Genomic DNA, 27,282 nt, shown 5'->3' with positions numbered 1-27,282 from the left:
AAATGGCGCTCGGTTATGTAAATCATGAGTTCCCGGCGGGCGGTGAAATGTAAACCTTCTCAAACAGAGGGGTCATTTTAAACAACATATATTTATGTGAAAAAGCCTTTACACAACAATTAAATCGGTTACTTGAATGTTTCCGAGATAACGCTAAAAACCCGTACAAGCCGAGCTACACTCCGCCCTCGTTGGTGAAGTAGTGAACTTAAAACAAACGCACCTCTTGAGTCGACATTTTTGCAGTCCTATTACCAGACTGGGAGAACGAGAGCATCTGAGGTGAAGACATAAAACACTCAAAGCTATGTACAGTAATACTGATATGTATAAGATATATATATTTCTAATGAAAACTTTAATATATCATAATGATGTGTCTATTGGAAACCTGAGGTGACAACAGGGGGGGGGTTAAGCATGACAGGAGCACAAGAAATGGGCCAGGGAAATATGCAAACAAGGTACAGATAAGTAGCAAAAAACAGAATGCTTGATACAGCATGCTACATCACACCAGTGCAGGGCCACATGAATTACATTTATTCCAGCTCTTAGGTAATGTACATTTTTAGTTACATGCAGACAGTCAGCAATTTATGTCACTGTATCTTTCCATACCTAAATAAAAGGGTGGAATGTTGTGTTTCTGCCCAAATACTGTCTTCCGAATAAGTTTCTTTTAAAGGGAAAGTTCACCCCAAAATCAAAAATGCATATTTTTACTCCTACCTGCAGCGCTATTTATCAATCTAGACTGTTCTTGTGTGAGTTACTGTTGGAGATATCGGCTCTAGAAACCTGAATGCAGTTTTCCACTTGTGACTGTTAAGATTAGGGTACTGTAATTGTTGTATTGTACCTTTAATTGCCCCCTTTTTTACACTCACCAGTGGAGAGAGTTTTTGGATTTGAGAGTTAATTGCAGTGTGGAGTGGAGCCACTCTTATCTCTTTTACCTTTTTCTTAATCTTTCCTTTCTGGATAATTTTGGGTTTCGAAATGGGCAACTGTTTCTGTGTCACCTTTGAGTGTTGAGGTAAACTGTTGAAGTAAACTTTACCAAATGGTGTGGTGGATTTTTTTTATATTGGATGAAGACCAAGTGGATGACAAGAGTGTCAAGCTATGGCTTCAGTGATTGGAAACCTATATTGGCCATAGAGATGTCTGCTTTCTCTCGAATATAATAGAGCTAAATGGCACTTGGCTTGAGGTGCTCAAAAGTGCCCAAAAATACATTTGGAAAACCCAACAGCAATCCAGAAATCATGACCCGGTTACTCAAGATAATCAACAGACCTTGTTATCAGCAGTTTCATGTAAGAACTACTTTCTTTCTACCAAACTACATCCCGCCAACTGTGTCACTGCACAAAAGGAAGCGGCCACTTACTCATAGACCAGAGGCTTGCTGAGCTGTCATTTGAGCTAGCTTAGTGGTGCTAGGTGAGCTAGCAGTAGATGCACGCTTCCTTCTGCATGGTGATACAGTTGGCAGATGTAGTTTGGCAGAAAGAAAATAGTTCCAATGAAACTGCTCACAACAAGGTCTGTGGATTATCTTGAATAACCAGGTCATGATGTCTGGAACGAGACATTGCTGTTGGGTTTTTAAATCATTGTTTGCACTTTCTTTAGCACAAGCCAAGTGCCATCTAGTTCCACTATATTAAAATGAAGGCAGACATCTCTACAGTAGATATCCCCAACACTCTGCAACTCACACCAAAACAATCTAGACTGAAAAACAACTCTACAGGTAAGAGGAAAGATATGTATTTTTCGATTTTCAGCTGAACTCTCCCTTTAAACGTTAACTGGTCTAACAGAGCAGTCATGGTATTTGTATGTGAATTAAATCCAGGATTAACAACTGAAACCCTCTATCTGGTGCCACAAATACAATATGATATGAAAGTGAGGAAAGGAAGCAAAAACACAAAATAAGTTTCCTATCTTTATTTACAGCATATTAGATGTACAAAACCATAAAAATATACATACATGTGTCATCTAAGACAGGTGAATAGCTCAATTCTATTTTACAGGACTTTTCTTTTCATGTACTCTTAACAGTCGTCTTTGGTTGCTAGGTAACAGTACAAAATATACTGATGCGTACTGGTGTAGTCGCACTCACTCACACCTTGGAACATCAAATACGTCGGCCACCAGCGATTGCAGCGGTGCTATACTGTCAAAAATGTACGTAGTTGCTACAATACATTAGCATTTCACCTAAAACTTTTTACATCATATACAAAACATTTATCAGAATAATTGCTTTTGTGGTGCCACTACTTCTTCAGTAGTGCTAATGTTCCCAAGAAAACATTTGTGCTATATTTGTTTCTGATATGTAGCAGTGTTTCTGTCAATGAAGCTCTAACTGTGAACGTAGCCTATGTTAAAACTAGATACACACTCTATATACAGCACACTGACATTCAGCATATATCTGTTCAGCTACAGCGTTTGTTTTTCATTATGATGCTATTAGCAAATGTCTCATAACGTTGGCATGTACAGCATGGAATCCTGAGATGGTCATAATTCAACTCTTGCTAATTAAAACATGTTTCCAATTTTCCAAACAAGCATATGAGGATGCCCATGTGGGTCTACACTCATTTCTCCCTCTTAAAGCTCCAGTTTAAAGTCCAGTTGCTTGACTTATTTGCTTTCTCTTCGGGATCTAATCTGGGTTTTCATGAAATATCCAGAAACTGCCCATCCTATGGGCGAAGAAATCTCAGGACTTTGGAGCGGAGGAAGCGGATGAAGGATTTGGGGAACATTTCTCTTGATTCTTGTGCTGTGTAGTTGAAGAAGTTCTGTGGGTGAGCCAGCACATCGAACAGCGCCCTCATCAGTTTCTTGTCCTGGTGAGAAAACAGATTGTATTAATGGGAAGCAAAGAAAAGCTGATGATAAAGCAGCAGCCTGCATTTCCACAGGTGTCCAAAAGAGGGTGCTACATGCTCACTGAACCTAAATCCATAATCCATACATAAACACAAACACACCCCAGTATACTTTAATACCTTAATGCTGCCCAAGCCTATTGTAAATATAAGATCGATATCTATAAAGTATCTATAGAATACACAATATAAAAAATAAACTAGAATACAATGTCTAAAATATAAACTATATACATACATATACATTAGACAAATATCCAATCCATGCATTGAGGCAGAGTGTAAAAATGTGCAAATTGACCATGTGCAAGGCCGCTGAAGGAGCAAAACCATAAAGCTGAGAGCTCTCTGTTAGACAGAGGTGAGGTGTTGTAGAGAGTTACTATGGGCGGAGAATAACAGGTGCAATACAGATAAAGTGTCAAATTATACATGAAACATTATAATACACCACATGTCAAAATTTCTGGCTAACTCTGGTCCAAAGTGAAAACACACAGCACAAAAACATAAAATCCTTGTTAAACATGTGCACCTACATACCTTGAGAATTTCCTGGTGATTCTCTGAAGCGTATAATCTTCCATCTCTGACTATGTCTTCTATTAGCTCCTGGTAGTCCTCTGAAACAGTCCATAAACAGCTCATTAAAACAACTGAATCAAATGTATGTAACACACTGAGGTAGCAGCATCATCATCAAAGCACAGAACCTCATATTTCTTCTTACCGTCATATGTCACATATGGGACTTGGAAGCCTTTCCCACTGTTTCCCTCGTTGGACCTGAACTGTATCCAGAGCCTCTTGGAGCGGGAGGTGAAAGCGATGGGACGTTCGTAGGTCTGACAAGTCTCGTAGGTTGTGACAGAGTTGGAGAGAGCTGTGAAATGAGGACGTGAGCACAAAGACAGTTAGCTTACAGCAATTACTTCTGGCAGTCTGCTGATAATGACACACAATATTTGTAGTATAATCATAACAATAGAACTCACAGCTTTTTCTCATTACTAAGTAATCGCCGCACTCGTCCTCAATAGGCAGGAAGATTTCTGGGACGACAATAAGGATCCTGCGTTTGGGTGGTGGGTTGATGGTCCAGGTGCACTCCACATTAGCTGGGTAGTTCCCAGGATAGTTGGGGGACTCGATGAAGCCGGTAAAATCTCCCAGCTCTCCTCCACACTGTCGGTCTGTAAAGTGACAAAGATGTGTCAGATATATCTGAATTACCTGGAACTGGATTTAATTTCCCATGTGTGCATGTTTCAGAGGAATTCCTGTGTACAGACAGACATACTTTTGCACTGCATGAAGTTAGTAGAGCCATCGAAGTCAGTGGTGGTGTTCCCTGGGCAGGCGACGCAGTAGTTCTGCCCGAACTCTCCTTGATACGTGCCCGTGGGACAGCGGATGCAGCGGTGTGTGCTGGTGTTGTAGTAATGTCCTGGAGAGCACTGGACTGCAGGAGCCAAGACAGTGATGGAAAACTATTAGTTGATGTAACTGTGATATTCTGTCACGTTCATGCTCATGTGTTGGTGTCCACTTCCTGTTTTATTTTGAAATGTGTTCTCATTGTGTTCAGTGTTTCTTTTACTTCCCTGCCTTTGTTAATTACCTCAGAATAGAACAGATAAAACATAAAAACTCACTGTCATCAAGCTAAAACCAAAGGTTCCTGAAGGCATGACATCTAGGAGGTGCATTCTTTTAAACTGACTCAAACATGCAAGTGTGCAGACAACACAGTGGCTGCAGAGGGCAGCAGAGTTCCTGTCAACGCACACACAAGAGCCTCACAGACTCAGAAACCACATGATACTGCTGTGATGTCAAAAAGAGTCAAAACAACAGATGTTTCCCTTTATCGAATTAATTTGACAGGTTTTCATAAACATGTTCAGCCTGAAAAACAACCATCTAATCCCTCCATTGATGTCATAACATGAGACATGAAACTAAACTGGGGTCACGTTTCAACTCTGCAACAACAATAATAAAAATGACTTTGGCACCTTTGGTCTCACACTCCTGGAAGGTAATGGCACCACTGCGCTTGGTGACCAGGTTTCCTCCACAAGGGAAGCAGGTGGTGCGTCCCACCTCTGGCTGGTACGTTCCCAGTGGACAAGGCAGGCAGGGGACGAAGCCGTCATGAGAGTACTGACCGGGTGAACACTGACCTGAACACACACAAGCATGCGGTCAAATCAGAGTGTGAACACAGTTTTTGGCCTCTCTGGCTCTTAGAAATCAAACCTGCGCCTCTTGGATTAGTTTACATCTAAGGTTTTTTCCCTATTTTTGTAAGTGAAATATACAACAAAATACTCTCCCCTCCTATTAAGATAAGATAAAGCAAAGCTCAAGCACATGTTAATGGAATGATATCATGTTTTATCTGCAGCGAGAGTGTAACACTGGGTGCCAGTGGGAGTTTTCTGATAGCTTCTTGTTGTTTAGTCTGACAGAGGAGATGGGATCTGGGATTCAGCCACAAAGTGACTCAGATAACAGCACAGGAGGAAAAACATGGAGGCTCCTTCTGCTATTATTCAGGACTGAAAGAAGCCGAGTTCACCTTTTGAATTCAAACACATCTTCAACATCTAAGCTTGAGCCTCTTTGGCTTTACACAAAGCAGAACATCTGCCGGGGAGAGATCTTTATCCTGGCACCATCACTTCCTGTGTGGCTCATATTCACAAAACAGCTACTGACATTTCTCTGTGCCTTTACTGCCTTTTCTGCTTTTTGTTTACATGTTTCAGATATTACATTATCATTTCCCTTTGGCTTGTGCATTCTGTTGTATTGTAAACAAAGTTCTTTTTCAAGAGCTGCCCAGTTTAAACGATTGTCATTACCAACAGGACGAAATACTAAAAGCCAACCTTGAGCATTTTTTCTTTTAAATATCAAACCATAGAACTCTTCTGTGATGTATAAAGGAATAGTTAAAAATTGCTGGACATGTGCATATGTGCTTTTTGCTGAGCTCGATCAGAAGATCGATGTCACTCTCATGTTTGTACAGTTAATATGAAGCTACAGCCAGCAGCTGGTTTGCTTAGCTTAGCACAACGACTGGAAACTGAGAGAAACAGCTAGCCTGACACTGTCAAAAAAAAAATCCACAGATCAGCTCCTCTAAACCTTGCTAATGAACACATTTTCCAAAATGTCAAAACATTTCTTTAAGGTTGAGTGTGTAGGATTTTGTGGCAACTAGCAGTGAAGTTGCAGAACTGAAACTTCTCCCCGTGTCCCAAGCATGTAGAAGAACTGCTGACTGGCCGATGCGAAAAAGGCAAAAACATGAAAACACAAAAAATGAGAACATAGTTATGAATATTATAGACCATCTTTGCCAGTAGATGCCCCTAAATCCTACGCACTGGATCTTCAATGGGTTCATATTTGAAATGCTTTTAATATGATTATGAATGTTCACAGTCAGGTAGTGAAAAACTGTGCAGGCAGTTGATGACTTACAAGGAATACATCATAACTACTTAAAATAGGTGAACTACAGATGTGCCCTGTTTTCCCATTATAATGCCAGTTACCTTAAATAGTGTTAGAAGAAGCATGGGCTGATTCTGAGACAATGGGCCCCTGGGCACAGATATGCAAAAGGCCTCATCACCTCTTTTACATAGGAAGAAGGTTGTGCCTCTTTTTTGTTGTCTTGCATCTCTTTGTAGTCATTTGATGTCTCTTTGTGGCTGTTTTGCCCCTTTTGGTAGTGATGTGTCTGTTTGCAGTTCCTCTGCACCTGTTCATGATTTTTTGTGGCACTTTGTGGTCGGTGCATGTTAATTTGAGTGGCATTTTGCAGGTGTGAAAGCCAGGGGGGCCCCTGACACTGTGAGCCCCTCAGCCTGTGGGCCGCTGGGCCTGTGCCCCGTAGGCCTGTTCAGTAATCCATGCATATCAACAAGAGGACTGATTTAATTATGCGGATTTGTGCTGTCTATCTTACAGCTGTGTCTGGAAAAAATACCAGTATGTTTCAAATGCAAACATGAAATCATAAACATGATTTTAGTAGCCTAGAGGTTTAAGACACTAATCGCACCATGGAAACGTCCCCTGTTTACTGTTTCTCTAATGTCAACTATTCAATAATGTCAGTGCTTATAAGAATATTCAGTTGGACTAACTACATGTTTGCTGTATGTGGACACCATGACATGATTGTTGTAGATTGTTTATCAAACTGTCTTTTGCTCTGTCTATTCTGAACACTATTCTATGTCTGTCCGTCCTGGAAGAGGGATTCTTAGGTTTCCTCAATTTTGTCCTCTTAAGGGTCCTGGCCCATAAAGTCAATGGTCGGCCAAAGGTCAACGTCAGGCTGTCGGTTAGCATCTGTCACCCTATTTTTTGCAGTGTGCCCCTCACTGTTGGCACAAGTCTGCCCTTGTTGCCTGGTTTTTGCCCAATTCAGCATGTTGAATTGGCGGTGAAGCCGGCAGAGCCTATTGTTGAGTTAAATTACCCTGATTGGCCGTTTACCTCTGTGCACAAGAAGAAAGCAAACAAATAGCTAAAACCAAGAGGGCATGGGATCAAAACGTACCTTTTATATGAGGTAAGATTATGTTTTTAGCAGAAACGGTTTGTAATTGTGTTATTGTTCGCGAGCACACGATAAATATCATGTGTTCCTGTAACATCAGGTTATGTTAATGTGCTAACTGGCTAACTAGCATCTTTCCAGTTTCCATTTTTTGAAAAACAGACTACTGCCGCCTGCTGCTATGTTGTTAGTTGACTGTAGTCTGTGGTGTGTTCAAGTGCAACTTTTTGGCTGAGACACAGGCTAAAAAGGCAACCCAACAATCGGCCTTTGCTGCTAGTTATTTAATGTCGGTTTGGTGTGTCTGGCTCTTTAAAGGTTTTATGGGAAAGTTTGTCTTTATCTGAAGTTGGGATCTAAAGATAGAGGGTTTCATATGTTGTACAGATTGTAACATTGTGATTTTGAACTTCATAAATAAAATTGACTGTCTTACCTCCACACTCTGACATGTTTCGAGCTCCAACCACCTTGGAGACTTCTCTTCCTTCAGGTCCAGGACAGACCTCACAAGACATCTGTGCCTCCTCATCCTGATACGTTCCAGCGGGACACAACACACACCTTCCCTGATCCCCATCGTAGTAGGTCCCAGCACTGCAGCTCACTAACACACAGGTGGGGAATGACACGATAGATAAAGGTTATTAACTCAATCAGCATCCCTGACTACACACACAGCAAATGTTAACTAAGGTCTGCTTTGTTTCCTCAGGGAGCGGTAAAGGTTGCGGTTTTCATCACGTCACCAAGAGCTGATAGTTTTGTCTTATTGCTGTTGTGAGTTTGACAAAACATGTTCTCTAAATACCAAAACACAAATTATCTCAAAGAGACTTCTGTGATATGAAACCAAGTTGGAACAAATTTAATTATTCTAGTCGGTGAAATCATTTTCCTCACAAACTGAACACAAACACTTAAGACACCCAAAACAGAGGGATGTGTCTGAGCTGTAATTTACATCAATTTAGCAGACAGATCAGTGTCAGGAAGGGAGTTAGACAATGTCAAATGCAGACATGAATCAACAAATAGAGCCCTGTCTGCCCTGTAGCTACGCATACTCAAACAGTCCTAACCACACTGTAGATTTACAGCATAAATACAGCGGCTCAATTGCATGACAAGACCATTAAAGCAAAATAACCCAGACTTCATCAGCTGCCTCTCAAGTGTAATCAGACAGGACCGTGTACGTACTTGAAACGTATAAACAAACTGAAAAGCATCCTCAACACATCAAAGGCTGAGTCCGATCAATTTATCAATCTGTTGACAGATTTGAGAGTTTTATTTGCACGGCAATGAACGTTACAAGTATAAGTGACCTTGATGCAGTTCAGCACAATGTATACTAGTTTACTGGGGCCTTTAAATGCTGCAACTGGTTCAAGTCAAAGTGTAAGTGCACTCAACAGTGTACCTTCTACAAACAATCAAATAATTCATTGTCATTGATTTATCAAAGTCAATCACACTATATTTGCTTTTTGCCAAGGTATCTCCTTAATGTTTATAAGAAGTTATCTTTACATGTCAGACAGAAAACCTCTAAGAGAACTACTCATAAACACATCATACTTATTGATGCATTATAAAGGGACAGTTCACCCCAAAATCAAAGATACTGCTAGCTCACCTTGCACCTCTGAGCTAGTTAATGTCACAGCTCAACTGAGGAGGACACTATCAACGTTAGATGCATGCTAGATGCACGCTTCCTTTTGTGTAGTGATACGGTTGGAGGGAGTAGACCAGTAAGTTCCTAAATGAAACTGCTCACAACAGGGCCCGTGGATAATCTGGACTAACTGGGTCGTGATTTCTGGAAAGAGACATCACAGTTGAGTTTTTCAAATCTATTTTTTAGGGCACTTCGAGCACCACAAGCTTAGTGCCATCTAGTTCCATTATATTTGGGAGAAGGAAGACATCTCTACGGCTGATTACTCCAACATTCAACAACCAAAACAATCTAGTTTGATAAACAGCACTGAAGATAAGAGGAAAAATATGTATTTATGATCTGGGGGTAAACCGTCCCTTTGAGCTCCCACCAACCTTTATACGCTTTAAACTCAATCACTAACTTACAACTCCTTTGAAAGACAGGAAGTAGTAACCAGAGGTCTCATTTATAAACATTGTGTTCGCACAAAACAATGCCTGACAGAGGCATACGCCACTTCCCACACAAATGTGAAAGTTGTGATCTATAAAAACAGACTTGATGGGAGAAACTTTGAGCCATACTTATGAGCATTTTGGCGACAGGAAATTGGTGACGCAGACGGTGAGGTGGAAGCCTGGTTGTAGAAATCGGCAAACATTTTTTGGCGCACGCTGTTTTTGGCTTTTGTCCGTACATAGATTTTTAGTATGGACTGTACGCAGTGTTTTATAAATGAGACCCCAGGACTATAACTTGTGGTAGAAATCTAGTCATAACTAGAGCACTCCGCCAAGCAGCTCGGATTTTAGTTAGTTTAGGATTTCAGTTATCATCTGTTCCTTGTGCCGTTATCAACCTTTCCTGAAAATTTCATCAAAATGCGTTCAGAACTTTTTGAGTTATTTTGCAGACAAACAAACAGACAAACGCCGGCGAAAACATAACCTCCTTGGCGGAGGTAAATATGACACGATACAGGGACTGTGCTCTTCATAGCGTAAATCATAAATGCAAAAAAATATTAATTGTGTAAACAATCACGTAGATCTTCTATACTGGCTTTAGGTTATGGCTGAAATGAATTATTACTGTTAAAGATTTTGTTAATCATATTTCTAAAGAATACAGTAACTGACAAAACTATCTTCACAAGTTCCTCAAAGACGTAGAGCTTATATGTAGTATGTTTACATCAGTCAGGTTATTTGTCATTTCATCAGAGGATAGTCTGAAATTTTTTCACTTAACAGTGTGAGGTTTGCCACTGAAATGAAGAGTTTTGCTCGTTATTCATGTTAAATGTAGTCTTATTACACACGTCTTTGCTAAAGGTTAAAGAATCACAAATGATTTTATAATCATGTTATGGATTATGACAAAAACAAAGGGAAGACTATGTTTCTGATCCATTTCAATTCAAAATTTGGTATCAAAAGTAGTAAGTGTAGTTTTTAATTGGTAAAACTGACACTGTTATTACTTCAAATATAATAATATTTTTTACAAATTGTTATTTGACAATATATATAATAAACCAAAAGGCTGCATGGCCATTCACACACACTCACATGGAAGTAAAGGTCTGCATCCTGTCTTTCACATTAGTTTAGGAGCAATTCAGGACACACACACACTGTAAGCAAATCTGTAGGGACACGCAAATGTGCACGAAAACCCACCATTAAGCTGTTAAAATGCTTTTGCTAACCACCCCGATACAGCCATACCAAATCATTGCGACAAAAGAGCACCAGCCCTCTCCACAGCTGCCCCACATCTGACACATCCTAATACTTTATACAACATGGCTGTGCATTGGGGAGGAACTTTTAATACCATCATAAGCACCCTCGCCTCTTTTAAAAGCAAACACAGAAGCAAAATCAAAGGGAGTATTTCCCTCTTATCTCACTAAAGTGCAAAGAGTTGATTAAAGGGACCAAAGCACCGTTTTGCTTTGGTTCCTCCCATTCAGAGTGATGCCTGTAATTAATTTGGGAATTACTGCGTCTGTCTGATGGTCTTAAGAACATGACTTGAAAACTGAAGCTGATCTCACACAAGAATAAATCAATTAAATCCCGGGCCTTCAGTGCAAAATGTGCCCTCGGTTGTAGCCTCTAAGCTGCCTGTAAGCAGAGAAACCACTATCACTAAAAGCTCAACACACAAAAGCTTTAACGTGGATCCATTATACGTGGCTCAGCAAATTGTTAGATTTTCCTCTAAAGGAGGAAAATGTAATTCTCTCAAGAGCAGTTCATTTTTTGAAGCCTATTGTTTATTCTGAAAGACCATGAGGAGCCATCATCGCATTGTCCTCTAACAGCTTTTATTTGACAGAGGGAAGCAGTGAGAGAAGAGAGAGAGTGAGAGTGAAAGAGAGAAAAAACCTTGAAGCCTTTCAAATGCAAAGGACGCTTCTATAGAGTCCTCGAATTGATGGCCCCAAAGAGGTTTAAAAGACCTTTCACCTCTATTCAAGTCGCCAGTCTTTGCCTACTTGATGACATAGGAAAACACTACGGTATCACAGTGGTAAGGAGCTGAACCCAATAAAAGGGGTCAGGTTTCTGAATCCCCCCATTCTGCTTGGCCCAATCGCTGCTCGCGCCCATCAAGCGGAGGCCCAAACAACTGATGCTAATTGATTCCCATGGTGTGGCTGAAGTCAATTCTCTTTTGCAGTTTAGTGGCTGGGGGTCATGCAAAGTGGCCCCAGCTGGGGGGCAGGGGGGACACAGCACTCAAACTGCCAGCTTGAATCAACAGCACTTCCTAAACATCTTCAATGTTAAAACAAACACGCAAACAAGTCAACTACAGGAGTCAAACGGACGTGGACGCGCACCAGTCCCGGCATCTCTGTCTCGACATTTGCTCTTGTCTTACTTTTTATATGGATATGTCACATTCTGACAACAGTACGTATAAGCATCTGAACAACAAAACATTTATATAAAATAAATAAATCCTGCTCAATCATTTTATTTGAATAGAAACAACATTCTGTAATAAAAATCGATGCAGCCGAAACAAATCACAGACTCAAAGAGAAATGCTTTTGCTTAGAGGTGAAAGCATATTTTCTCCAAATGCACAGGAGGCCGTGTTGTCATCCCTCTCAGGCAGTGAGAACAAGCCCCAAATGGGGTTTTCAATGGAGTGGGCAAACTGAAAAGGACTAAACTGCACTCCGAGCTAAGCCAGAGCGGGAGGTGGGGGAGGAGGGGAGAAATATAGCTCCTTTAAAGAGCTGAAGGTTAAGAAGAATGCCTTTCAGCCCCCCGCTCCTCCTCTCCCAAATTACATGTCTACACCCCTGCCACGGCCAATAGACTGCTTAATGTTGACCTGAAAGCGTAGCGGGGGAGTTAAGGAATCAAGACACTTAAGACCGGTGTAACTGAAAGATGGAAATAATGAACAGGAGCAGTTTGGGTTTAAATCATGTCGGCAGCTCAACAGCAGAAGTAACTTTGATGTTAATGTAGAGGCCAAAAAAAGGTATTACAGGGAGATATATGTGATGTAAATGATTTTTTCCCAACAAATGAAACAGGATACCTTTATTTACATACAAGTTTTGGTCTCCAATTAAAGTGCAAACATTTCCATCGATTCCCAGAAGTTCAAACGGGATAAAACAAAAACCTTAAACACACTAAAAGGGCTGTGCGAAGACTACTAAAGATCTGGATCAGCATCAGATTCAAACATCCTCAACATTGTTGTAGACATGTGCAAATATCGAACAAAACGCATTCCTTTTGAATAAATATTTAGACATCTCAACAGAAGAAAGGCGCCGGTTTCCTCTTACTGATATAAAGGTGCCGTGCAGCAGGCAGCAAACTTACTGTGAGGCCCGAAACTAGGGGCGCACGGTCCCAACAGCCAGAGAAAACACATGCCAGCCTTCAGCTCTCAAACGCTGACAGTGTGCGGTCTTATTTAATGAACATTTTCTCCATCACAGGTTGTATATAAAAACCAAACCGAGAGGCAACAGCTACCAGGAGACCTGCCATCAGCCCTCATGTTACACTCTTATCCCGGGGAGATGCTGGAAGATCTCACAGCTTGGAGGGCCAACAACAGACTCTCTGTTCTTCCATTCGAGCTCGCTCTCCCCTCCACCTCGCTCATTACAGCATGTCTGCAAACCAAATATGGCACTCATCTGGCCAACACCTGCCCCAAATCCAATCATTAAACCAGCTTGTCTAAATATATCTCACTGGCATGGACCATTTCAATTGCTTTAAGACATGACTCTGAGTCTGCTGTGTGTGGGGCTGCGACGGCATGAGATTGTCACGGTACGATAACCGTCTTAGAAAACATCACGGTAAACGGTATTACACAATTACTGTAATTATTATCAGTTACAATGACCCATGAAGGAATGAAAACAGAAGGGTTTTTGGTTGAACAAACACTTTAGTATCACTGAAACTCGAAACCATTTTTTAAAATGGAAGTTTATGTAAAAAGCCTCCCATAAAAAATACACAATAAAGGAGAGATTCTCCGTCTGGTTGTTTTTTAAAATACCATAGATCAGTGATTCCTAACTGGTCCAGCTATGGGGTCCAGATTCCTCCTTTGTCATTTGTTCAAGGTCCACACAGTTCAGTGTATTCAGCGTCATACTTGCATTTGGCCATGAACTAGTTTGTTGTCTCTGTCACGTAGCTGTCCGTTAGTCACTCACTCTACAGCAGGAAACAGCACTTCAAAGTAAAATTTCTGAGCTGGAAATTCCCTGTACTACGTTTTTTACAAACTTGACATGTTATGCGACTCACTTGCGGTCCATTCAGAGTGGACCCGGGACCCACTTTTGGACCAGGACCCACCAACTGGGAACCACTGCCATAGATATGCAAAAACACAGTATGATAACCATCAATCTTCATACCTGGATATACCGTGAATATACCGGTACACTGCTACAACCCCAACTGTCTGTGTATGGCCTGGTCAGAGACATTGCTGACCGGTTTTAGGTGTAACACAAGTGGCTGAATCTGCACTCAGGCCCTTACACACCACGCCAACAGTCAGTCAATGTCAGGTTGTTGGTGAGTGTCTTTCGCCCTAGTTTTGGTGGTGTGTTTGGCATTAGTCAGCCCTTGTAGGCGTAATTTAGGCTGTTTCAGCATGTTGAATCAGCGTGGGAATGAAATACAAATGGAAGTGAGGAAAGCAAAGAAACAACTTAAGTCAAGAGGGCTTCATATCAAAACTTGTTATATCAGGTAAGATTATTCTTTAAGCTACTGAGCTCTTTGGCAGAAACTTTTCATAATGGTTTGTGTTATTGCTCGCGAGCCCTTGGTAAATAAAACTTCTTTCGACATTGGGTTGTGTTGTCACCGTACTAACTGGCTGACTAGAGTCTTGAAGCCGTCCTGTCGGTCTCCCTGTTTCCTTATTTGAATGACGAATACAGACTACAGCCCCAGCAGCTATTGAGAGTTAATTCTTCACATGCAGGCACAGAACATATGTGCTATTTGTAGTAGTCTAGTCTTTGAGGTGTGTTCAGGTGCAACTTTCTGGCCAAGACATGTGAGGCGACACAACAGTCGGCCTTTGACGCCACTAGCTCTTTAATGTCAGTTTGGTGTATCTGGGCCCTTAAGAGATGAGAGGCATCACCATCTTCAGTAGAAGTGGTGCCTGGCTGAATGGTGCACGTCCTGACATTTAATATGCTTTTTGTGTTGAATAACGAGTAAATACAAAAACCAAACTCACCACACTTCCTGCCCACCAGCACCTGTCCCGCCAAACAGTGTCCTGGCAGTTCTGCTGGCTTGCCCAGACTCTTGGCGAGCTCATAATCAGATCCGGCGAAGTGGAGGTGGAACTGTTCCCGGTTGATGGACTTCCTGAGGGTCCTGATGGTCTTCCTGAGCCTCTTCTCTGAGCGCCGGCGCACACAGTTCAGGTCACAGCTCTCTGCTGAGAGAAGCATTTGATACCACAACTGTTTCCACAGCCAACATGTCATCTCCCACACCTGTTGTAAAGTGTACATTCATGCGTGGATGCTCGCATGCTTACCTAGACATACACAAAAATGCACCATGAAGTCAGAAGAAAAGCAATCCAGGCCAACACTTACAGAGAATTCATGACATAAAATAAACACACCTCGATTCTGACTCCCAGTCTAGAGCCCACCACCACAGCCAAGTCAAAACAGGAGATACTTTAACAGTTTGGTTTGTTTAGTGACGAGCAGACAGCAGCAGAAGAAGGATGGAGAACAAGAAGCGAAGGTCGCAGGCAGGCAGAGGGGAAGCGCAGAGAGACCAACCTGTTACCTCCTCTAGGTTCACATCCAGCTCAAACTCAGCTGTTATCGAGGAGCCGTCCTCCTCGCCAGCTTTCCTGCCGTGGCGGCTGCGCGTTCGCTGCCCGGACGAGGTGCAGCGCAGGCTCACGTAGCTGAACTGGACATTTTCAGTGAAGAGGAACCTGCTATCTGTGGACATGGGAGACAACCACCCCCCCACGATCACGCCACAGCGCGCGCGCGCACACACACACACACACACACACACACACACACACACACACACAATCGTTAAAGAAAATCAAAGACAGTCTCACAGTAAACAACAAATTTATTGCTGGTAGCAAACGCCACATCATACCCAGATTTAAAACAGATTTAAAACAGACAATATATGCAGTTAGTTTGATCATTTCTTGTCACCGGAAAGATGAGGAAAGGCCAAGATGTCACAGTGACAATTTCTTTTATTTGAAACAATTACATGTCCTCTCAGTGACTGCGGGCGATGTTAAAGACCATGCCGAAACCCTTTGGAGAAGCAAAATAATCCTACAATCGGAAACCCATGTGATTGATGGCTAGGTCAGACCCAACTGAAAGGCATGCTATGGCTAATTACATCCTCTCCTGTCACCGCCAGACAAAGTGCTGCACTGAGACATTCAAGACACTCCAAACCACATCACTTTCACCACAAATTTCTTTCACATTTGCCTTTGGTTTTTGGTTTACTTTGAAGCAGCCTTCAGGTCTGCTTTATCTTCTAAAGATTGTGGCTTTAGATGCTGGCAGCTCTTGGTAAACCCTTAATGTTTTTTTAACCAGTAACATGAAGAAGCTGTAATTTTAATCGTTGTCTATCTGTGATCTAAGTCTCATGTTTGGAGGCATTGTTATGTTTGTTGCGTGGCAACCTCTGTACCTGAGTGTGCTGAGTTTAAGCTCTCCTTCAGTTTCTCCTGACTTCGTTTTAAATTGCATTTTGCCGTGCCGGACCTGAAAGTGGCTGTGGTCTTAATGCGTGGGACGCTGGACATCTCTGGACCTGTGGGACAGAGGAACAGAAAACATCTTCATTCTGATGTACTGATTCATCAACTGAGAACAAGGGAAGCCTGAGTTGCTCCAGAGTAACTGTTTTGTGTGGCAGAGTGGAAAGATAGATGTAAATCTGTGATGTTTTGTACTTGCCTAAGCAATGCAAGCCACTGTTGTTCTTTTGTGCGTCAGCCAAGCAGGGCAGAGGCATTCCACAGGTCACCGTGTAGGAATCCTCCGTCCCTGAAAACACACAAGAGGCCGTGACACACCGACCAACACAGACAAAAGTTAAGGCCACAAAAGCCAAGTCGGAGAGAGCAAACAGGCAGCGTGTAGGAACACGAAGAGTCACTCTGCAGACTGATGTTTACAACTGGGTCCAGAACAGCTTGTCTTACTGACTAATTGCATTCCCATTAGCATGCTTTAGCTACATGCATCACTTTTTTAGGAGATACCTGACCTGCTCTGTGCCTAGGGCTTTGCGATATGGAGTAAATCAATGGCTGTGATATTTTTGACCAAATAACATGATGTCAATATTGTAACGATATTGTGGGGTCAACTATTGGTGCTTTCGCAAATTATTTACACAGTGAGATTTTTGATAAATAATCATTAGTAATGTGGATATAATGACAAAGTGGGTCAAGGCAAACAACTGTCATAGTTACAACAGTCTGGTAAGTTAAAAAATTACATCACTTTACTGTAATGCAGCCTTTAAAACCAGGAAAAGACAACACTTAGGATATTACACTATTCACAATCTGAGACAATATCTAGTCTCATAGCATGATATTATATTGATATTTTGCCCAGCCCTAAGTGTGCCATGCTGTTTGGGTCTTAACATGCCATAGAAAGTAATGGTGCACCTGACTGAGGTGTGCCAACTGAAGTCACTGTTCTTACTATTCACAACACCTCTAGGAGCCTCACTGTCTGAATGCTTTGTCAGAGCTTTACTGAAGTCCATGCAGCACGTGCACTGTTTCAAACCAACCATCCATCCATTTTCATTCCCTTATTCAGGGCCAGGTCGTGGGGACAGCAGGCTAACCAAGGTATTCCATACATCCCTCTCCCCAGCATTGTTTTCCAGCTCCTCCTGGGGGATATCAAGGAGTTCCGGGGCCAGATGAGATAAATAATCCATTCAGTGTGTTTTGGGTCTACCCCAGGGTCTCCTACCCGTTGGACGTCTTGTCAAACCAAACCGATTTAAATTCAGAGCATCTACAGTTTGACATATTTCTGCAAATGATTTGGAAAATCTCTCCACGTTTCTGTTTGGAACATCACAACAGTAAAACCGCCTTCATTACAGCTCTGACAAAGTGCAGCGAGTGGGAGCAGCAAGTGATGCTTTTATGTGCCATGAATAATAACAGAAGGAAGGTATGCAGGACAGTAACAAAACTGAGAGTGTCTCCACGTAATGATGAGACAATAATTTGTGCATAACCCACATATTTTAGAAGGCTGCGATCAAATGACAAATGCACTGACGAGAGTAAAGAAGGAAGTGGTCCTGAGTAGTCCATTTAGCAGGCAGGTTGGGGTGAGGATGGCTCACAAAACACAGGACTTTCCCCCGTGAGACCAGTGTTTGGAACCGTTTGAACCGAGTGAACTGAATATGTGGCATATTAAGATACATCATCACCGTGTTTCACTTCCGAATAAAAATGATGTAACTTTACGTTAAGGATGTATTGTCATTCGTGGGGTGCTAATTCGTAGAATATCATATGAACCAAACCATTTCCTCTGCACTACTTGATCTTTGACAATACAGCTAGAAATGCACAGGTAAATCATGTTATACAAACATTTGGTTCAATCGACTCACCACTGCTGATATGAACTTGGGACTGGCATGTCAGGAAGCAGCGGTCCCCTCCCTCTTGCTTACTGCAGTTCAGCGTGGGTTTAGAGGGGGGTTTAGCAGGTGGCAACCCCTCAGCCTCTAGATAGAAACCACAACAAAACTCCAAGGTAAAAAAAGAACACCTTTGATTGCAACAACGAGGAAGAGGCACAGAAAGGTCCACCATCCTGACTGCACGAACAACATCGTAGCATTTCGGATGTTTTATTCAAGCACAAGAGGTGACAGAGAATTAAAGAGAAAAAGAGAACAGAATTCAAAGTATCTCCTGTTTTTGTCCCCCAAGTTTCAGTCCAAATTTTGGGATGTCACACAGTTTCAAAAGAGGCAACAGCACTCAACAGATGTGCCTCTTGTATGAGAAGAGGCACTGGCTTACCAATGCAGTCCTTTTTGTTCCAGTGCAGCTTAAAGCCAGGATGGCAAAAGCACTCATATCCGCCCAGGGTGTTCTCACAACCCTGCTCACAACCGCCATTGTTCACACTGCATTCATTTATATCTGAGAGGAAAAGAGAAAATCATTATCATAATTACAGGGTCCATTACCCCCCAACACATTTGTACCAGTTGGGGTTTTTTTTTAGCTTAAAACATTTCTAAATTGGGCACTTGTGAGTTACGCTCAAATTGTTCTGTGTAGCTCCCCTCCACCCGATGCAGACTCACCTCCGCAGTGGGCCAGCCCATACATGGTGTAGCCTTTGTTGCACAGACATTGAAAACCACCGGGGGAGTTCACACACGTGTGATCACATGTCCGTTCAAAAAAACACTCATCTATATCTGTAATCAAAATCAGGCAGGTGACATAATAGCAGGGCAGTCAGTTGCAATCTTCATCAGGAGGGATTTCCCACCCACAGACACACATTTGATCCTGAATTTTCCCACTCGGTGAAATGTGACGAGTGCTGTGTGCTACATCAGGTAAAACTGCGTTTAACTTTTGATAGTAATTACAGGTAAAAAGATGGCTGTGTTTCATTGAGATGCCTTAAACTGAACTGTAGTTGCATCAGGTCAGCGTCATTAAAGGAACAAACCCTGATGATCCAAAGGTTCGTTACCAAAAATGAAAAAACAAGTAAGGAAGCTGCTATCACTCTCATACTGACTTTCTTTTAATACATAATATTACACTAAAATAATGCTTAATCCCAGACAGATGCTAATGTTATTCAAGCAGAAAAAAATATCCATATTCTCATAATTTTAAATTAAGAACAAAAAATTTAATTCTGACTTTTTTTCCCTCTTCAAATATGTGAGTATTCATTAACATATGTGGTCATAAAATAGCACACTAAACCTTTTAGACTTGAAAGAATCAGGATGGACACAGAAGCAATGGACATGACAAATATCTGTTGTGACATCCCTCTCCCTCTTATCTCACTCATTCAGTCACATTTTGTCCCAGTCTGTGTTGACTGTCTGGAGTTTAACTAAAACAATCTGGGAGCCATTTCTACCTTGACATGAGCGTTCATCCGTCAGCAGCTTGAAACCTTTTCTGCAGTTGCACTCAAAACTGCCGATGGTGTTCCTGCAGAAGTGATCGCAGCCGCCGTTGTGATGCTCACACTCATCAATATCTGCGGGGAAACAGGTGATATCCTGACATGACCTACTACAGAGTTGAAACACTCCATTCCACTCTCTGGGGAGGCTTATTTTGTGGACTGGCAGTCTGACCTTTGCATGTTTTTCCATCCGGCTGCAGTGTGAAGCCAACAGGGCAGCTGCAGCGCACGCCTGTGGATGTGTCTTTGCAGGTGCAGTCACACCCCCCATTGTTCACCGCGCAGGTTTCTGAAATGACGACACACAACGTGTATGTGAATGACCATTCTGCTTGTGAAAAATGACAGGTTATTCCTCAATGTCAGATGCTAAATCCTTAGCAAAACAGAACCTTGATTTTCTGAACGCTGTGCTCTCAAATACCTGGATGATAGAGTTGATGGGATATTACAAACATACTGTTTCCTCCATAGGTTTTGAATTATCGTTTGCACTCATTTGAACACTCTCATTCATATACAGTGTTTAATACTGTTTTTGAAAAATCATAATTGCTGATGGAAACAGACAAATGAAACTCTGATGCATGTTTGTGAGGTGCAGAGCTGCGGAGTACATCCATAAGGTACATGTTAACATCAAGGTCAGGGGTAGGCAACATTGCGGCTCCAGAGCCACATGAAGCTCTTTAGCTCCTCTGCAGTGGTTTCCTGTGGCTTCGACAAAACATTATATGGAAATGAATAACAGTTTCATTTTAGCATTTTAATATTCACTTATCATTGTTGTAGGCCTAAAGCGATTCTTGCATTTTCCAGATGCAAAAATGTGCAGCCCAAACACCAAAAATGTTTTGTCAAATATAATGTGCATCATAGGTCCACGGCCTGGCGCCTTTTCAGCTAAGTTTTCCCAAATCTTGGGAAAGCGGTGGCTGGTCTTGAGTCTTCCTAGCTAGGCCTGCTATGGATTCCAAATCCAAAAACAATAAACATCTCACAGGAAAGTAGAGAATCTAACCCTATGAAACCTGGAGCAACACCATTTTTCTTGTGCTGCTTTCAGACGCATTCACCAGTATTTAAAACTTTACACCTTTGAACCTTCTTCAAAAAGAAAAGCTGGGGGAAAACTATATTCATAATCATTATTAATTATTTAAAATTATGTTTCAGAATTATTAGAATTTTTAATTTCAGTTTAATTAAAAATCATTTTCTTGCTTTTAATTTTCTCTTTTAACTGATTTTTTGCCTTTTTTTTTGGATCATTTCTTCTTTCATTGGTCATTGCCTTCTACCCATGTTTTTGAAAGAAACCAAGCCAATTTGCTCAGGTTTCAAAGGGTTAACAGTGCATGGACAGACTGGTTTGCTCTGACCACCAACAGCGTAATGATTAAGTATCAAATAATCATTAATAACCCACTGCACAGTAGCCATCTTGTGCTAAGACATATTAATGAATGCTCATTTAGACCTACTAGTACTGGTGATAGGCTAATTTAAACTTAATTAGCTGCGTCACCTTCATTAAAAGACTCAAATATTGTTTGCAGCTTCAGACAGATTTTGTTTTTCAGGACAAAAATGGCTTTTTTGATAGTAAAGGTTGCTGACCCCTGATCTAGACGTACCCTAACAACATGTATAACACAGCACAAGACTCAGCTCACATGCTGGCCGTGCACTTGGTAAGGTGCCAAGGTTATAATGTTCTACATGTATCGAGTGACCCACAATCACACAAATGATAAATACTAAATATACAAGAATAGATTCACACGCTGCCCTTCCCACATGGAAGGAAAATGTGAAATGTACCACACTGTCACAAATGCATATTTTTCAGGGGGGAAACCGGGGGCGAGACAGTGAGTGCGTAGCCATTTCACAGTTTGCTCAAAAGCCTGAGGAATGCATCAGTTTACTAGACATTAGTCCTCTCCACTGTTTCACACCCCCGGGTGCTTCCCGACAGCTCAACACGCCGTCACGTAAGACACAGATTTGAGCTGTTAGTTGGCTCTGAACGAAGGAGTGTAATTATTACCCATTAACAGTCTTCGTTTGACCCGTTTGTCCACCTCAGTAAAGGATGTGGCGTTGTGGTCTGCGGACTCAGTGGTGGCTTCATCTCGTTCTGTGACACACAAAAACAAGATCATGATTAAGAATTGGTACATGATTCCACTACATTTTTCTAAACAACAGAAGCACTGTGTTTTCTATTGACTTCAGCTGTGGGCGTTTGCGTTGGTCACCTTTCAGTAACCAGATGCATGTTTACACTTGAGACATTCAGCCTGCAGTGGCTCGGCGTGTGTCAGATAACACAGGAGATCAGTAAAGTGAATCTGGAGACAACATCGCGGTGATACGCCTGGACCTCACACACACTGCTGCTGGAGGGAGAGATATTACCCAATATCTGACGGCTGATCCTTATCCCTCATAACCATTGTGTGGAAAAATGCACACTGCCTAACTGACAGAGAGAGATGTTTCCAGTCTGTGCTTTCATTCATTCATCAAGATAGCCTCCGCAGTGCTAAAGAAACAAAGTCCAACATACTGTAAGCTGCTCCTGGAATGTGCACTCCTCGGGGTGAAGTCTAGTTTCGTTATATTCTGATCAGAAATGAACAATTTGGAAAAAAATCTTAATCGACACAGAAATCCAGAAGATTTAATTTATTTATACATTATTTAAAATGTGTCATAGAGGTTATCGCTCTAATGTAGTGTGGGATCTCGTTCCTGATCCTAAGTATAACAGAATGTACAGTAATATGTTGCTGTCTTGTGTTGTGACTTAGAAGTAGAGCAGTAAGTGTTGGATTGGAGTTGTTGTCTAGGATCTGATAATAGAATTTAATGGCTAGATTATTTGTGTAGTTTTGAAAAGTCAGGGCATTGGAGTTTGAGAGTGCTGTGCAGTGATGAGTCCAAACAGGGAGGTTACCATAAATCTTGTAAGCTCTGTTGTATAGTCCTGCTATTGGTTTAATGGTTTCCTTTGGGGTGAGGCAGAAGCATTTTGTCGAGAGAATGACTGCTTGTCGATATGTGTCCAACATGAATCATACCTTTCTGTTTACATGTGAAAACAACCGATACAAACATAAACTTTTTCCAGAGCTTTCAACCACATGTTACATCTCTTCCTCAAAACTCCATCCACTGATGAAGACCATGAGATAGGGAAAGCTGGGAAGTTGGCCTTGAGTTCAAAAACACAACATCACATCACAACATCTCATTCAAATGTTCAAGATGTCTTGTGCATTTTAAATACATTTCCCCAAAATTCAGTCCGAAATATCTGGCATTTTGAAAATGTTGGGATCTTTCAATTACAGCTGCAACTACTTATTTAAATGCCGAGTAATTTGACAATTGATTAACTGGTTTGAGTAATTTTTTTTTTTTTTTTTAAAGAAAATGAAGCCATAGAAAAGACTTAAATGGAAAAAGATTTTAAATGCTGCAAAGCTTCTATGACGAGACCTTCATCAGGCAAACCTCATTTGTGGGAGTCTTTTCTACAAGTTTTATTCTTCTTGCCATTCTCCTGTGCACCTGTTTGCAAATACATGTGCGAAGTATTCCTTTGTTTTAAGAAAAAAAAGCCAAAATTCTCTAATTCCAGCTTCTTAAACGAGAATATTTTTTGGTTTCTTTACTCTTCTGTGACAGTAAACTGAATATCTTTAGGTTTGAGGGCGTCATCTTGGGCAACACTGATCAACATTTTTCACTATTTTCTGACACTAAACAACTAATCGATTAAGAAAATGATCAACAGATGAATCAACAATGAAAATAATCATTAGCTGAAGCCCTAGTTTGAATAATAGCTGCACAACATGACAATGAAATGACTGAGCTGCTGGCTCAGTTGGATTAACAGACAATATGGCTACACCCATGAGAGGATTCAGATATGCTGTTTATTAAGGGGGCGTTTTAAGACAACAGAAACTGTTAATGATGTGTGTGAGTGCAGCACTGTGTCTGACACAGCTTTCCATCCCCTCTGTTGAACAACAACTGAGTCTACAAACAGCATGCTTACCTACACATGACCTCTTGTCGGGTTGCAGGGTGTACCTAACGTGACACCTGCATATGGGGCCATTCTCCGTGTCCTCGCAGGTGTGCTGGCAGCCTCCGTTGCCATGGTTGCAAGTTACTGCAAGGTCAACCAAAAGACATATTAGTAACATTCGGAGCCAACCGTAGGCGTGCAGTGTGAAGTCAGCTTCATGCCGTCGAGCACGTACAGATGCAGCCTCTCTGGTTCCTGGCCAGCTCGAACCCTGGACGACACTCGCAAGCCACACCTCCTTTGGGTGTCTCTTTGCAGATGTGGGCGCAGCCGTGCTCCTTATTCATACAGTTGAGGCCCTCTGGGATAGAAAGAGGGAGAGAGGTACACAATGAAACTCTCCTACAGTGACTGACCGGCTTCACACAAAGGCACACATACTGAGAGATTAGTCTGGCATCCTCAAAGACACTGATTGTCCTCACGCCTTCTGAAAAACATCAACTGCTGTGTTATTTTTAGCGCCTCTAAAAAGTCTGTGAGCAGAGAAAAAGTATCTCCAAAGTTCCTTCCCTGAAAAGAAAGCTCAGCAAACTCTCCTACGACAAACTCAATAATGCTGCGAGCTGAGAAATGAGATGAGATGAAGCAGCATTTATACAGATGGGTCACAGCTGAGCGGATAGGTCCACGGGATTTAAAAGGGTTGTCAAGACCCGATGGAGTGGAAAGTGCCTGCATTTAAGTTGACTTCAGTCAAGAAGACAAAACAAAGGCACTTCAGACTAATCTGTGACACAGACCACATAGACCCGAGTGATGCAGTTATTAACTTATTTTGTTCTCCGGGACACAGAGATCTTTTTTTTCCCACAGCATGTTGCTGCTGCAGATAAAAGCTCAGTGACGGGAGCCAGCTTGAACCTGTCACCCCTCATTGTGCCGTCAATCTTAGATTTCAATGCAAAGATTGGAGAATTTGCCACATAATTCTCTGTCTTTCTTTGCAGCTTAATACAATTAGCAGATACAAGCGTCCACAAACACACAAATAACACAAACCTCTTAGGGACAGTTTACAGCCTCACCTCCTCCAGACATTTTAAACTGAATTTAAGTATCTTCAGATCATCTGTTTCGTCAAGCTCACAGATGCAGACTGTTTAGAGAACAAGTGTGCGTGTTGATCACTCACCCACAGAGCGGTGGATGCATGTGTGCTGGTTGTCGCTGAGGAAGAAGCCCTCTTTGCAGCGGCACTCATAGCTGCCCATGGTGTTGACACAAGTGTGCTGGCACCCACCGTTGTTGAACTTGCATTCATCCACATCTACCGGACAGCGGAGTGATTGCATTAGTCGACAGTGTTTACAAAACTCTCTGAAGGGATTTGTTAAATTCACAAATGAGTTTTCAACAAATAGGCTTTTAAATAACACAAATCAAATAAGGCTGTTTGTGTGGAGCTTTGTCCCCCACTCCAAATTTCAGACATAAATGTTTATAAATCTTGTGAATCACCACATGACGGAAACCACAACTGTTTGCATTAGGCTACGCTTTAAAAAGTCTCCCAAAGAGGGCTCAAGAAAAGCAGCCAGAGCGAGTGTGAGAAACTTCACATGCAGCCCACACAAACATGAACTCTTCAACCATCGGAGCTGATGATCCAAGCTCTCTGTCTGTCACAAAAGGTTATTTACTCTGTGGGTTTAAAGCCGATCTTACCAAGACAGTTGTGTCCGTCATGTGCCAAATTGAATCCGTCGTGACAAGTGCAGCGGTAATTGCCTGGTATATTGTTGCACTCATGTACACAGCCACCATTGTACTCCAGGTCGCATTCATCAATGTCTGAGAAGTAAACATCACAAACTGATCAAGGAGTAGAAATCCAAAATATTTAAGTCTTTACACAGAAAGAACAAGAACTTTAGTGTAAATAAAGGAAGAATAAATGAGGAGATATTACATGCAGCTACAGGAATTCAGAAATGGTGCCACAGTTGATTTAAGAATGCTCTCATATTGTAATTACAAACATGTAGTTTTTATTACAATCTATCTGAATGCCATCCTGCATTAAAACGTGTCCCCAAACATCCAAACTCTGTGATCCCACTGTGATACTTGGATGGTTTTTGCAACCAGACATGAATGTGACTCAAACTGCTCAACAAAAATTAGACACATTACCTTCGCAGTGTTTTCCGTCTCCTTTAAACCCTGCTCTACACGTGCATTTGTACGAGCCTTGGGTAGTCTGACAAATAGCATCAATGTGACAGCCATCACTTCCCTCTGCACATGGGTCTGCTGAAATCCACATAGGTCATGATTACCCAACACATTCCTACTTTACACATTCAAATAGTCACATAAATCAAACAGTGTAACATTTAAACACAAATGCTCTTTTAAGATTTGTGGGAATGTATTTAAGAAGACACAAAAGTCTCATTTAAAACTAAAACATTAACCTCTATAACAATTAGTAGGCAATTAGAAAAGAAATCTAGTGAGAACCTTAAAGTTACACACATGACAAAGCTTCATGTGTACAGGGAGGACATAAATTCCCACTCGTTTTTTATATAGATACACATTAAAAAAACTAAAAGAAATATTAAAAAGTCACCAGTGGGGAAACAACAAGAGCGCACTCCTGAAAGCGTGCGTAAAGTCTCCACGACTGGAAAACACAACACACACACATGCACTCACACACTCACTACAGTCCCACCTCGAATCTCTGGAAGCGCTGCGCTTTGGCGACTATTTAACAAGAGCAAAAACAAACAAAAGTCCCTTGCAGCCCAAATAGCTCCCATGGTGATATGATCCAAGTTTAGAGGTCTTCTCAAAAGGACGCGTACGCACTGAAGTCGTGACCGAGCGTCCGCCTCATTTTCATTCTAGCCTGTCAATCTGCTTCACAAGGGGCTTTTGAAAAGAGAAAGGAGTGAGTAAGTGTGTGTGTGTGTGTGTGTGTGTGTGTGTGTGTGTGTGTGTGTTAGAGAGCGCGAGAATGAGAGCGTGCGTGCGCGTACACATGAATGAAGAAAAAACCGCTTTTGAAGCAGCAAATCAAGTTAGTCAAACAGCCGCTGGAAAACCGGAAGTGTCGACGCTTTGAGTAAAACGTTACAACATATGTGCGCGGGATAAGCTTTTATTTTGAAAGCCGTGACCGGAAGTCACTTGGTAAACCGGACGAGTTATTTTAAAGTCTCAAGTCTTGTAAACATGAGCCCTCACTAAAAGTTG

At 41.7% G+C, this 27,282-nt stretch overlaps 1 protein-coding gene across 4 annotated transcripts; it reads right to left on the bottom strand.

The window, feature by feature from the left end:
* Positions 1-1,947: 1,947 nt before the first annotated feature.
* scube2 (signal peptide, CUB domain, EGF-like 2) lies at positions 1,948-26,985 on the bottom strand. Of its 4 annotated transcripts, none has more exons than XM_049604783.1 (23): positions 26,759-26,985; positions 26,212-26,331; positions 25,744-25,869; positions 25,211-25,345; positions 24,251-24,376; positions 24,043-24,159; positions 22,018-22,107; positions 20,137-20,253; positions 19,914-20,036; positions 19,108-19,224; positions 18,818-18,940; positions 18,400-18,516; positions 16,695-16,784; positions 16,426-16,548; positions 15,522-15,689; positions 14,957-15,163; positions 7,952-8,122; positions 4,946-5,113; positions 4,228-4,389; positions 3,923-4,120; positions 3,658-3,810; positions 3,471-3,550; positions 1,948-2,885 (listed from the first exon to the last, which is right to left on the bottom strand). In XM_049604783.1, exons 1-23 carry the CDS (start codon positions 26,844-26,846, stop codon positions 2,739-2,741), a joined length of 3,066 nt encoding a protein of 1,021 aa, XP_049460740.1. In that variant the 5' UTR covers positions 26,847-26,985; the 3' UTR covers positions 1,948-2,738. The 4 variants fall into 4 exon arrangements, with proteins under 4 accessions (XP_049460740.1, XP_049460755.1, XP_049460747.1 ...); XM_049604798.1 differs by having other exon boundaries at positions 14,957-15,160; XM_049604790.1 differs by having other exon boundaries at positions 26,212-26,328.
* Positions 26,986-27,282: the final 297 nt, after the last annotated feature.

This window comes from Epinephelus fuscoguttatus, linkage group LG2, assembly GCF_011397635.1.
Source record: "Epinephelus fuscoguttatus linkage group LG2, E.fuscoguttatus.final_Chr_v1".
Classification (NCBI taxonomy): Eukaryota; Metazoa; Chordata; class Actinopteri; order Perciformes; family Serranidae; genus Epinephelus; species Epinephelus fuscoguttatus.
The sequence above is the reverse complement of the archived record's forward strand: the minus strand, read 5'-3'. Positions and strand labels throughout refer to the sequence as shown.